The sequence below is a fragment of the Talpa europaea genome, assembly GCF_964194135.1.
Source record: "Talpa europaea genome assembly, chromosome: 8".
Taxonomy (NCBI): domain Eukaryota; kingdom Metazoa; phylum Chordata; class Mammalia; order Eulipotyphla; family Talpidae; genus Talpa; species Talpa europaea.
This window is the reverse complement of record NC_140075.1, coordinates 100009549-100023473: the sequence shown is the minus strand read 5'-3', so window position 1 is coordinate 100023473 and position 13925 is coordinate 100009549. Positions and strand designations below refer to the sequence as shown.

At 39.6% G+C, this 13925-nt stretch overlaps 1 protein-coding gene across 6 annotated transcripts in view; it reads right to left on the bottom strand.

The window, feature by feature from the left end:
* The window catches only part of RPS6KA5 (ribosomal protein S6 kinase A5), a gene marked incomplete at both ends in the record, with an annotated part of 135749 nt that overhangs the window by 60983 nt on the left and 60841 nt on the right, over positions 1 to 13925 (bottom strand). For 5 of the 6 annotated variants that reach the window (XM_084240583.1, XM_084240578.1, XM_084240581.1 and 2 more), the window contains one exon: positions 8136 to 8354. The exons of the other annotated variant lie outside the window; for it this stretch is intronic. In XM_084240583.1, the coding sequence (XP_084096709.1) occupies positions 8136 to 8354 (219 nt within the window). The remainder of the gene's footprint in view (positions 1 to 8135; positions 8355 to 13925) is intronic. 6 annotated transcript variants of the gene reach the window in all.

The following is a 13925-nucleotide window of genomic DNA, read 5'->3' as shown; positions in this document are numbered from 1 at the left end:
CAAGTACCTCTTGTGAATGCATCCCAGCTATCAAAATCATTGTAAAGTTCTGACTAAGAGATCTGTTTATCAGTGTCATAATTTGTCACGTTTACTTCAAGGCAAGGAAGCTCTTTTAGTCACTGTCTGTTCTGCTATACTATAGGGTGCAACATATCACAAACCATTGTGCTACCATCTCAGCAGGTATCCTCACCCTTGCAATTCTAGAGAGGAAATTAATATGGGAAAGTGAAACTTTAAAGTTTTTAATACCTCGTAAGTCACTGAAAGATGACTCATCTGACAGAACTGGGGTGGCATTCATTACTGAGAAGGCTCCTTGGCTTCACCTTTATAAATACCTTTGTGATTTGCTTCTTTAGTGTATTTCAGTGATTAATCTGACAGTTTATACAGTCATAAATCATCTGGTGTTTTGACAAAATTACCACTAACAGAGATCAGAGAACACCAAAAGAAAAACTGTTTTTCACAGATTGTTTTCCACATAGAATTCCCTCCCACAGTTAGTTGAAATGAATATGAGTCTTGAGAAAAAGAGAAAGATAATAGACGAAAACATTTTTACATTTTTTGTTGCAACCATCCAGAGGTAAAGAAAAGGTTAACAAAGGAGATATGGCTTTCATGTTACATGATTTGGAAATGCTTAAAGAAACATAGAGGAGAAAACTTATCCAATCCATATGATTCCATAAGACATAAATTAAAGAGTCTAAAAAGATAGTAATGTCTCAGAACTTAAAAAAAAAAAAAAAACCAGAAATATGACTTAAAACAGTTGGGTTTACAGGAGAAGTTGACAGCTTAGAGGCAAATCGACTTCAGCACTATTCATAAATAAAATGTCACTGGGACCCTACCATGCCTGTTTGTTTCTTATTGTCCATGTTGAAGGAGAATTTAAGACCTGAAAAGCCTAAAATATTTATCATCTGGCTCTTTACAGAAAAAGTGGTAAGCCCTGACTTAAAGGCTGCAGAAACAATGTAAAGGAATGGAAGGCAAACAATAAAGTATACTGCAGAGAACAACCGCACACACTCTGTCCTGACAGAAATGCCTACTCCATCTCTGGCAAGTGTATGGTGAGCATCTGGCAAGACAATACCAACATTATCATCTGGGGAAGCCTGTGCCAGGCAAGCAAATTTTAGCCTAGACGAACAAGCCTCCTCAAGAACTAACCCGTGAGCCACGAATTCCAGTAGGAGCGTGAGAGCAACCTAGGCCCAAATGGCCATGTCAGTGCGAGCACATCTTCAAGAACAGCAAGAATGACTGACCCCCTCCAGACACACTCCTCCCGCAAAACTCAGAGACAAAGAAACCATAAACACTAAACAACAAGCTGTGGGCAGGCTGAGAAGGAGCAGGAAAGGACAGAAATGCTGCAGGAGAATAAGGAAAGGCAGTAAGGCAGCAGGGTATAAAACAGTGTCAAAGGAACAGCTTTCAACTAGAGAATATGGTGGAGAAGATCCTGTGTACAAGAGCCGCAGATGACAGAATACCTAAGATGAACTTCACAAGCAATGTAAGTGGAAAATAAGATACTCCTGTGGGCTCAGAAGTAAATTTCAACTTATGAGAAGACATACCATTGTCTTGAATAGTATCAAAAAATTAATTTTTAGACACAAAAAAATTAAAAATTAATTTTCCCAAAATTAATTTTTAGACACAAAACAATTCCAATAAAACAACATAGCAAACCCCCTCTTCCCAGCAAGAACAAGACAATTTGATTATAAAGTTCAGACTAAAAAATAAACAAACATGATGGTCCCCCCTCAAAACTCTGAGATATAGCAACAGTGAAAGATAAAGGTGGATTAGGCTTTCTACGCTAATTGTTAAACCTTGATAAACTAAACCGATGGTAATGACACATGATTGAACAACTCTAACAGAACAAAGTTAAGTAACACATCTGAATACAGACAGAAATTTTATACATGAAAAAGGAAGCACCTCAAGTCAGTGTCAACCTGGATTTTTTATTAGGTGGTAGTATGGAAAAACCAAGTAACCATTTGAAAAAGATTAAATTGGATACTACTTATTTCATGTTACACCTAGCAAAAAGTTCCATATGGACCAAAGTCCTCTATAGCAAAAATAAAACTACCCAAACACTGGAAGAAAATATCAGGGAATTCCTTGATAATTTCAGAGCTGAAATCTAACTATGATTAAAAACCCATAAGCCATAAAAATAGTTTTGAAATAAATTATACTACACATAAACTTTTAAAGTTTGCATAGTAAAAACACAGAGTAAAAAGACAAGTGAAAAACATTAGTATTTTCAATGTATGTCAACAAATGGTTAATCTAAGCTCCTAGAAAATTGAAAAGGTCAAAAATATAAATAATTCTCAGGAAAAAAAACAATAAATAATCCTTTAAACATATAAAAAGATGTTCAGTCTCATACAAAAGAAAAATGCAAATGAACCCTACATTGAGACACCATTCCTCATCCACGAGACAGGCAAACATCCAGAAGTTTAACAATATGCTCTGTGGAGACACAGACACTCTAATACACCGCTGGCGGATATAAGAGGCAACTCCTACGGAAATGTCCTGCAGCATTACAGATGGCAAAGTACAGGCCCAGCGCTCTCCCAGGAATTGAGCCTATAGGTCTCTCCTATGAGTGGGAGACAATATACATGTAACTCACCTTGAAGTAGTCATGATAGTAAGACTGGATGTAACCCAAGAATCCAATCAGAGGATTGGTCACCTACTCTAACGAAGGGAATATTACACAGGAATAAAAACAGAATAAGGAAAACCTTAATGAACTGATAGCAAGTGATCTCTAGGACATATTCACTGTTAAGTGGGGGGAGAAAAAGGTCAGAATAGTGCAGAGTAAGCTGCCTTGGATTAAGATGGATGGTAGCTGATACCAGGGACCCTGAAATACACCACCATGTCAGTTAATTCTCTAACTTCTTATTTCAAGTGTTCACAGGGATTGGCTCTTGCTTTTCCATAGAATCTATATTTCAGGGTAACCAAAGAATTACAAAGAATGAAAGTCATTCTTGGGCATCCCTGGTGGCCTAGGGGTTAAGTCTTAGCACTATCACCATGACAGCTTGAGTTCGATCCCCAGCCAGGGAGGTGACCCACATGGCGCAGCAGACCTCTCCTGTCTCACCCACTGCTCCCCTCAGCAGTGTATTTCAGTAAATCTGCCTGCTCAGCTCCCGACTCTGTCTCTGGTGAATCCTCTCACTCCCCACACCTCTGGCCTATACCCCAGTTCTTCTACACAAAAAATAAATAAAATCTTTGGGGAAAAAAAAAGAAAAGCAAGTCATTCTTCACAGTAATGTCAACTAACAAATATAGAAGGACAGATTAGAAAAATCACCATTTGCAACTCAATGAAATAGCTGATTTAAGCAAGGAATTATCAAGTGTTAAATGTTGAAACTGAAGTGTCAAAATATCCCACAGATTATTTTCATTCCTCAGGAAAAAACAACTCTATTATTAAAGGAATTAGGCCATCATTTCTGTAAACTAGTCTTAGCATTACTACAACCAGATCATAGATTCCTTCTGAACTGAAATAAAATGTAATATGCAACATTACCTATCGTGTATTCTAGCTAAGTTGCTTAATGTAAATATATTGAGACTAGCTCAAACCTCCCAACTACTGGAACTTAACAGAAGGTGGAATAAGAGAGAAGACACTACAAGATATTTTTGCAGACCAATGAAAGGATATAAAAAAGGGAATGTTCCTGATTAAGGAATTTCAAAAACAACCAAGTTGAGTGTTCCTGGACTGGATCCTGGTTTGGACAAATCAGCTATAAAGGATATGATTTGACAGTGAAATCTAAATAGGAACTTGTGTGGTAGATGGTTACAAATTCTTTGCAGTCCCTTCATCAAAAAGTGAAGTCTATTTACCCACCCATGGAACCTAGGCTGGTGTTTAGAAGGGAGGCTATAAATGCTAGACTCTGGTTCTCAGGCATCCCTGCCGCCTCTACCTTTGCCCTCTTCCTGAGACAGCCATGCTGGGAAGAAGCTGATCTACTAGCTAGAGGCATGTGGGGGAGAAGAGAGGTGCCCTAGCCAACAACCAGCACTGACTGCTAGTCACAAGAGTGTAACTGCCTCGGCTCTTGAAGAACAGTCAGCTCTCCAACTGACCACATAGGAATGAGCCCAAGCTAAACCTGCAGAGAATGCCCACCTAGCCCACAGAATCACGGGTTAACAAATCATTCTTTTAGCAGCTAAATTTTACAGTGCCACATATTAAAAAGACTAGCAACAACAAATGTTGGCGAGGATGTGGAGAAAAAGGAACTCTCCTGCAGTGCTGATAGGAGTGCGAACTGGTCCAACCACTATGGAAAGCTGTGTGGAGGTTCCTCAATCTTCTAAAGATGGAGCTTCCATATGATCCAGCAATTCTACTCCTAGGTATTTACCCAAAGGACTCAGAAACATTAATTCAAAAGGGCACCTGCACCCTTATGTTTATAGCAGCACTATTTACAATAACTAAGCTATGGAAATAACCCAAATGCCCAAAAATAGATGACTGGATCAAGAAGATGTGGTAAATATACACCATGGAATATTACTCAGCAATCAAAAAAGATAAACTCATGCAATTTGCAGCAACATGGATGGAGCTGGAAGGGATCATGCTCAGCAAAATAAGCCAGAAAGAAAAAGAAAAATACCAGATGGTCTCACTCATAGCAGGTATTTAGAAAACCTAAATAAGGGAACAGGAAAAAGACTAATTATAATAAAGTAGAAATCAAAATCAACAAGCAACTATAAACCAGAGACACACTATGGGGGAAAGGAGGGAGTAGGATCAAAACAAGGGGGCAGGGGTGGGAATTGTATGGGGACTATAACCAAGATGAAAATGCATACATTGTGCAAAAATGAAAATTGATGTAAAAATATATAAAATAAAAATAATAATAATAAAAAATAATTTTACAGTGCCATAATAAATAACTTGTATAATTGGGTATTAAATGAAATAAAAATTTACTAACCAGGATAGGTAGACATCAAACTGAAAAAAAAGCTGATTACAAGTCACACATACAGGACATCATTTTGATGAAACATATCTATGCAGACAGACAGACAAAAGGATCTATAAGGCTATTATATCAAATCATAACAGAGGGATATGTAATTAAGTAAACTCTAGTCAAAACAGCCTTTTGGTTTCTTATTTTTGCTTCCCTACATATCATCTATATGCATATATACATTTTTGTGGTAATAAAAGCTATCAAAACATAACATGTTTCTAAAAAAGGTCCATAGTGTATATTTATTCATCAAAATAGTCAGCTGGGGCCCTGCAGAGCTAGGCAGCTCTAGGTGGAATTGTGTTCCTCTCCTCAATTCATATATTATAAAATCCTAACCCCAGCACATCAGAACATGACTGCAATCGAAGACAAGGCCTTCAAAGGATAACTAAGTTAAAACAAAGCCCTAGACCCACCTGACTTATACCAAGAGAAAACCTGAACACAAGAGACAGCCAGGCTGTGAATGCCCAGAGGGGAGCGTAGGAAAAGGGAGCGGGAGGTGGCACCTGAAGGCCAAGAAGAGAGGCCCAAGACAGATTCTTTCCTGATGACTTTCAGAAGAAACCAACCCTTGGTACTTGGGTCTAGGACTTCTAGCCTCTAGAATTGTGAGATTTTGTTACAGCAGTCCTAGCAGACTAGACAGAGATTATTTGGAAAACTGACCTACTGAGCACGTTGAACATGGCAAACAAGACCCTGAATCATACAAGCAGCTTATAATAAAGCCCTGTTCTAGATTTCTGAAAAGCATTGGATGTTCAAGTCAAATAACAACTTTAAATAAGAACAAAAATAAATTTTACTAAATGTATCTAGGTGGAGGGCTTCCCCTGGTGGCACAGGTGGTTGAGTACTGCACTGTGAAGCTGTCCACAGCCTCTGTGACGCTGGTTCAATTCCGGGCAGCCGGCAAGGGTCCCACATGGCACTGGAGACCTCTCCTGTCATGTCCGCTGCTCCCCTCAGCAGTGTATTTCATCAGTCTGCCTGTTCTGTTCCCTGCTCTGTCTCTGGTGAATCCTCTCACCCTCCCATGCATCTGGCCTGTACCCTGGTTCTTGTGTAAATAAATCTTTAAAAAAAAAAATGTATCTAGGTGGAAAGGCAACAGTACCTGCCTTCTAAATGCTCTGTGTCACATATAGTGAAACAAGTATGTTGTCTGGTCCATAGTCTACTCTTGAGCTGGCACAAGAAATGGATGTTCTTATTCTGTTTTGTATTTGTTTACTGGCTGGCAACTGACAAAGAGCAAAAATAATGGAAAACCAACATCTAAGATACAACATTATCAAGTACTGTTTTTAAGTCAAATATAAGCTAGTTCACTCATCTACTTTTAATTTAAAAATGTTACTTATAAAAAAATACTGTTTACAATAAACAATCCAAAAAGACTGAGCACAGTTTATGTTAAGAGAGCAGAAAAGAGAGGTAGAGAGAGAGAGAAATGCTGTGATGTGGTAAAGAGACTAAGTGTTTGGTTTCTCACTGCTTCTGGCTGGTGATCTAACTTTTGTGAGCTGGTCTACTTGCTCAAGAAGCTGGATGAGGCAACCATCCCACAAGCAGCCTCTGTGCTCCCTAGAAAGCTCCTCGGACGTTCTGGTGGAATGAGGGGCAGGAGCGAGCGGCAGGCTTGATGCTATTCAGCTCAGAGTGGACCAGAGCTGCTCATTTCTATTTCTTTTCCATTTGAATGTCTGAACATTCATTTAAGGGAAGGGCCTGCTGCTATATCTCCTGCAGCATTCTTATCAAATAGGTAAAGTATTGAAGGAACACATATTTAAAAATCGGTAAATAACATGCAGCCGAGTAGATGCATACAGGAAACAGAAGGAAGGGCCACATGATACTGACTAGTTGGATCAATAGGCAGATGAAAACATGAATGGGGACTCTGACAGGACAAGAGAGACTGTGGCCTAAAAAGACTAGGATCGCAAAAATGCAACTGACACATAACTTCATGGGTCAATAAAATTGACAAATACATGTCTAAAAAAACCCCTGTAATTTAAGAATACAGGCATCACTATTTTACAAACTGAGCACAGACTTTCGAATGAGCCAGAACTGAGCTGCATTCTTAATTCTCAAGTTTACACAGGTTATGAGACTTCAAGAAATGCAGCTCCCAGAACCTCTGACATGGCCAAAGAGGGGACTTTGGCAGCACTGCTGAGAGGGTCAGTGGTACCCAGTGGGAGCAACAGTGGAGCACTCCAGAAACTGCTCTCCCTGAAATCCTATCTCATCGAGTCCTTACAACAGTTGGATAAAACGTAACACATAAATACAAATCATGGCAAGAATGGGACTAAAACTGCAACAGAGAAAATGTTCAAGGAGGCAGGTTGTAACACAGGAATCATGCCCGGTTATTCTGGTGGGAATAGAAAGTAGTGTGACTTCTCTGCACATCAGTCTGGCAGTATGCAACGAGGACATGTCCAAAGTTCCTCTCTAGTAGTCTGACTCTGGGGAAGGAGGGTAAAGGAACCATTTAGAATTCCCATGTGACTGAAGTGGGAGTGGCTGAAGGGCCAACTGAACGGGTGGAGCTCTGCTAAGTGCTAAGGTTTTCCATCAGAAAAGTCAAGCATCTCTAAGAACAGATGTCTTTCTTTTTATTTTTCCCAATTATTGATTTCCACAAACATCCCAGGTCAGCCCAAACCTGTATGTTTCTGAGAATTCCCAAGACAAAAGCCATGGCGTGTGTGACCATTCAGCTCCTCACGTTTGAATGGAAGCCCTGGCCCTGGGAAACAGAGCCTCCTACCGAGTCAAGGTTAGTACAGGAGCGTGGACGCAGCATACACGTCCCTTCAGGTGGGGAGGTTCCAAATGCAGACAATCCACGATGTTCAAGGAAACGCCAAAAAGAAAATGATGAAAATCACACTTTATTTCTACGAAGCCTGAGGCAGGTTGTCCTTAGAGTGCACGGCAATTCTACACCCAAGGAGACGCGTTTCCATAGAAAGTCTGTTCAAGAATGACACTTACCTAAAATGAGGTGAAGTTTGGTTTCTGTCTGGAAGGCATAGTGCAGTGTCACCAAAAACGGCGACTGCCTGATGTGCTCCAGGACCTGCCGCTCTGTCCTCGTGTGCTCTGTGGTTTTGGCCTTTTGAACAATTGTCGCCTTCTTCAAGACTTTCATGGCATACAGCTTTCCAGTATCATGACCACTTACTTTACGGACTAGAAATACTTTTCCATAAGCTGAAAATGGAAAAGAAAAATAAAGAGAATTAAAATGCTATTCAGGCAGAATAGTAATTTATTGGAAGATGAAAGTTACAACTCACAAAAAAACCCCACAAAACCAAAAAACCACTCTTTGAATGGAAAAGCATCCGTATTTCAAATGATTCTTTGATAGACTTTAATTTTATGCCATATATACTTCTCGGTCTAACCCAGTATTTACATATCTAACCACTAGTAACAAATTTATGGTTTCACTCTTGTATTCTCTCCTCAATATTTTTAACAGTAGGGAACTAGCTGTTACTATGGTTAATTAACCACAACCCAATACTGGAACAACTATTTTATTCTATTTTATTTATTTATTTGTTTGTTTGTTTATTTGTTTATTAAGATTTCCTTTACTTTTGCATACAAGAGTTGGGGTACAGGCCAGACGTGTGGGGCATGATTGGATTTACCAGAGACAGAGTAGGGAGCAGAACAGGCAGATTGACTGAAATACACTGCTGAGGGGAACAGCAGGCGAGTCAGAAGAGGTCTGCTGCACCATTGGGTAGCTCCCTGGCTAGGGATCAAACTCGTGCTGCAGTAGCTGCGGGCATCTTCATAGGCTGTGTCTTAACCCCTTGTGCCAAGAGGGAGGCCCAACTAGGACATTTTAGACATCAGATAAAACCTCTAGGTTTTGCTACTAATGAAAACAGTTCTTAATAAGAATCCCATACAAATAAATGCAGTATGTCAAGTATTCCTCTATACTTACAAAAAAACCTAAAGTAACATAAGCTGACATTATATAAACAAAAGATACCCTCATATTTAATAAACATGAACAGATCTGAAATTGCAAGCAATATTAACAGAAGCCCTCTAACATCTCTGGCAGAAGTTCATGGCTTAGGTGGTCAAGATCACCACAATCCCTAAGTACAGGCCCCGCAAGGCAAACCCTGGGAGCAGTGCCACCCCCCTGGGAGGAGGGACTACGGCCACAGGGCACATGCCTTGCTGGGCAGAGCAGGTTCTCTGCACTTATGTATACCCTCTGGATGTATAAAAAGATATCACTCTTCTTATATGAGATAATTATTCTACTATTTAAAAATACTACCATGCCATTTCATCTAGGTAAAATGTTCTTATTCTTTAAACCAATCTTAAAATAACCGAGACTTCTCATCACACACATGTTCAACAGATGTGCCCTATTGGTAAATATTTTTTCTTTCTTTTCTCTTACTTTATTTCACTCCAAATAAATGTGAGATAGTATAAAATACTACTGCATGTGGTCAAATAATATAAAATCATCCTCACTGCCACTATTATGGTCAAATAGTAGACCACCTTGCCACATGGTAACAGCCAGGAGTTTTCCAATAACGTGAGTTAAGACTACATATCCTGCCAGTACAATTATGTTAATTTAGCAGAAAATGTCCAGAAAAAAAGGTCTGCTAAAGCTCAGAGATCTTTTGTTCTTATTTTTATAATCATCATGATTAACAGTGAGGCCAACCGGTGCTAATGTCAACAAGATTCAAGGAGGGCTTCCAATGTTCCAAACAACCATATTTCAAAGAGAATCTGACTTATGAGTAGGGTTCCTAACTACAACACGGCTGCCTACCAGTAGCCTTCACTCATAAGGCTGCTTAACTCACTGCCAAAGGGAAAGACAGTAACAGAAACACATTAACCACCACACACCTTGAAGAAGCCACCTCCCCTGGTTAAGCTGTTTGCAGTTTAGAGCAGACGGAGAAATAAAGTAGCCTTTCTGTCGAAGAGTGCACATGCTCCAGAATAGCCTACATGTTTTCCAGTATTTTAAGAGGGGCCATTGAAATAAAAAAATTGGTAGGAATATTATTTCCTTTTTGTTGGCAACAAGGGAAATGACCAGTTGCCTCCTAGTGCAGTCAACACCTGGCTTTCATTCATTGTGTATGCTGAGGTCACTAGAAAATTCGTATTTTGAAAGCATCTTTTGGAAACTGCAAAGGCTACCAATGGTGAAAACTCTTTTAACCAACAAAACAAAACAAAACCAAAACCCCAGTACTTCCTGCTTAGAAGGAACCCCTAAAAATGGAGTTTTAGCAAGACATTAGATTTGTGTTTAAAGAGACTAAGTTTTGGGCCTCCCCTGGTGGCGCAGTGGTTGAGTGCTGGGCTGTGAAGCTGCCCGCAGCCTCTGCAACGCCGGTTCGATGCCCGGCCACTGGCGAGGGTCCCACATGGTGCGACAGACCTCTCCTGACACGCCCACTGCTCCCCTTAGCAGTGTATTTTGTCACTCTGTTCTGTTCTCCGCTCTGGCTCTGGTGAATTCTCTCACCCTCTCACTTTCTGACTGTACCCAGAGCTTGTATAAATAAATAAATAAATCTTTTTAAAAAAAGAGAGAGAAACTAAGTTTCATGTCTTAGTGGAGCACTTTAATTTCTGCATCAACATGCAATGGCTTCAAATGCCCTGCTGGCAATCTTTATAGAAGTCTCGTGTGCTGAGGTGCATTCAATCAGTCTCATCAGATCCAGGCTTTTTCAAGATACTCTGCCAAGAAATGTGAACCAAAAAAAAAAAAAAAAAAAGCATGGAGTTCACTGGTTTTCCAGAGCCTAAGATACAAGTTCTTCTTTTGAGATTGAGTGAAAGTAAATTTTAAATAAATGACAGGAAGGCTTAATTCCTGATCTGTGACCATATGAATGAAGCAAATCTTTCAATTCAAGGTCCTACACACATTATTTTCGGATTCTGCTGAGAACCTACGTTTGCTGTTAGTAAAATATCCATTTCAGATAAAAACAGCTATGTAATTTTTTCCAAACCTGAAGAAAGACTTCCATAGGATGGAAGAAAAATCAGATATATTATGAAGATAACTTCTATTCAAGTTATCTTGAAATGTGGATCTGTATTTCTATCCTACCCAGCAGAATTCCATTCCGCTGATGGCACCATGCTGACAGCCTCAAGGCAGTGCTCTCAATGGAAATGATGTCAAATAAACCAAACAGAGGTGTTGGGGGATATGTTCCCTGGAACAGGTCTCTTCTTAGCTGGCTCATCTAAACGTGGGACTCTTATTCCATTTGTCATAATTATCATTATGAATCAGGTTTTGAGTACTTTTTGCCATGATAAGAAAAGATAAAAGTGAACAACAGTTTTAAAACAAGATGACACTCACACTGCCATGTCAAAATCCACTACACAATTTCAACTTTTTCAAGGCAATAAAAGCCGCCTTCTCACTGAGTTTTACTTTGAGCATAAATAAGCTGATCTTTCACTTTATTTTTAAAATTTAAATGTATTAAAATACTTCAAGAAGTGACCATCAATACTCACTAAAATGCTGAGGTCAATTTGTTAAAAAATATTTTTACAGTCTCTCTGTAAAAGTAACCAGTTTACAATGCCATATAATTAAATGCAGGCACAATTTTGTAAGTGCATATGTTTACAAGCATTGTTCTAGAGGAAGCAGCTATGAGCTAGAAGAAGCTAAGAACCATTGTCCCTGGAGGCCTCTGGTTGACCACCCTTCATGTAATGATGCTCAACCAGGACATGCTGTTCTCACTGGGACCTGAGGGGCTCAACCACCCCTATGAGACACTGGCTTCTGTCACTCAAACATTATTCATGTGGCTTAACCACTGTGTACACTGCACACGCTGCTTCTAAGCCATGCGTTATTTGGGGTTCATACTCAATTGTAGCACAGACTACTGTAATTGACCTGTTGCTTTAAACATCTATATGGCAGAAACTGTGACTTTACTCAAACATCTCCCAGGACTAACTGACATACCTGGCCGCTATGAGTCACAGGCCTGGCACTGCACACCTGCTGCTAGCTCACCATGTACCTGTCCCCTCGCAGGTTAGCCGTGGACTTACACCACTTGCTGATACTCATTGCCTTGTTTATGCCGGGTATACATTATCCTTATTATATAATTTGTATTACATAAACCACTGAAATGTGTGAAAGTAAAGAGAAAAATGATGTTGAATGCTTTGAAAGAATTAGATAAAAGACACATTTTCTTTTTAAAGGAACTGCTGAAAAATTAGGTGTGGGTGAAACAACTAAACAAGCCGAGGGGTGGGGGGAATTGTGAAATTCCAATAGGATTCTGTACTTCAACTACTTCAAATGTGTCTAGTTTTAACTCCACTTTAAAGAATCCAAAACTTGATTTTAGATGAAGCATTGCAAATATGGTCTATGCTAAACAAATTACTGCTTATGAACTCATTCTCAAGGAGAATCTATGCCTATATCCAAAGACTGCCAAGTGGATATTTACACACTGACATGAAAATATGTTCAAAGCATATGTTTATATGCATCCTTTTAAAATGATTTTCCATCTTAACAACAACAAAAAAATTTTAACCGCTGTACAAATCACCTCATCCAAAAGAGTTTTCACCAGCTACAGGTCAATGCTCATTATAGGTGGGTGGATCTTCTCTTGCCCTTCAAACTACTGGAATCTTGTTGAAGGGTGACTTGACCATCAGTCATACTGCTGTGCTTCCCAACTGCTTTCATCCTCAATTTGATAAACATTCCTTCTGTGTTGTCATCTAAGTTGTTGATAAAGTCTAGCCCTTCTGGCTCAAAACACTTGACCGCCCACTGCTCTTACAAAAAAAAGGGCATCACTGATAAAAGCTCATGTCTCTCTAAGATCTGACTTCTACCAACCTCGCTCCATCTTCTAACCCTCTCATCTGCTCACCCTTTCAGATATCCAGCCTTTCCTGACTCCCAGACCAGTTCCTCTAAGTTCACGTTCTCATAACACCATACGTCCTCCTTATGGAAGTGATCAGGAATATTCATTTCCTTTGTGTGACTGCTTCCTTGTCTTGCTTCCACTAGGCTGTAATTCCACAAAATCATGAACGTTATCTTATTTTACTCATTTTAAATTGTGAGAATTAATTCTGGAGCTCGAAACTCAAACAATGTTAAACATATACTTGTAAGCCAGCAAGCAAACGTGGTCAAAGAAAGAGCTCTACAGTATGTAGACAAATACACTTCATCAGTTGACAGTTTGATAGTTGAAGCTAGGTCTTTAGCAAAAGAAACCAAGTACTTCAAATCTATACCACAGTATCAATGCAAATCAATTTGTTCCCTTTGGGGGAAGGAACAATGCATTTCAATTGGGTAATCTCTTTAAAGTTTGGTATTCAATGAGTCCTAGCTACATACCCTAGTAAAAGGGAACCCAGGAAACACACCTGCCACAATTCCAGAACAGAAAAACATCCTAACATAGTAATATCTATGAAGATGTGTGAACGTGAACTCCTAATTCATACACAGGGTGTAAGCAATGCTACCTCAATAAAAAAAAAGCAGCATAGTGACACCCACATATGGCCACTGCTTTGTGATCTGCCACAGACAGCCACATTAGCACTAATCACAATGCCCATTCCCACCCTTTTCTCATATGTAATTTAACCTGGGGAAAGATCTAGGTACTGGAGGTCAATCTATCCGCCTGCCCCTTCCCCATCCCCTGCAGTATCTATTTCACC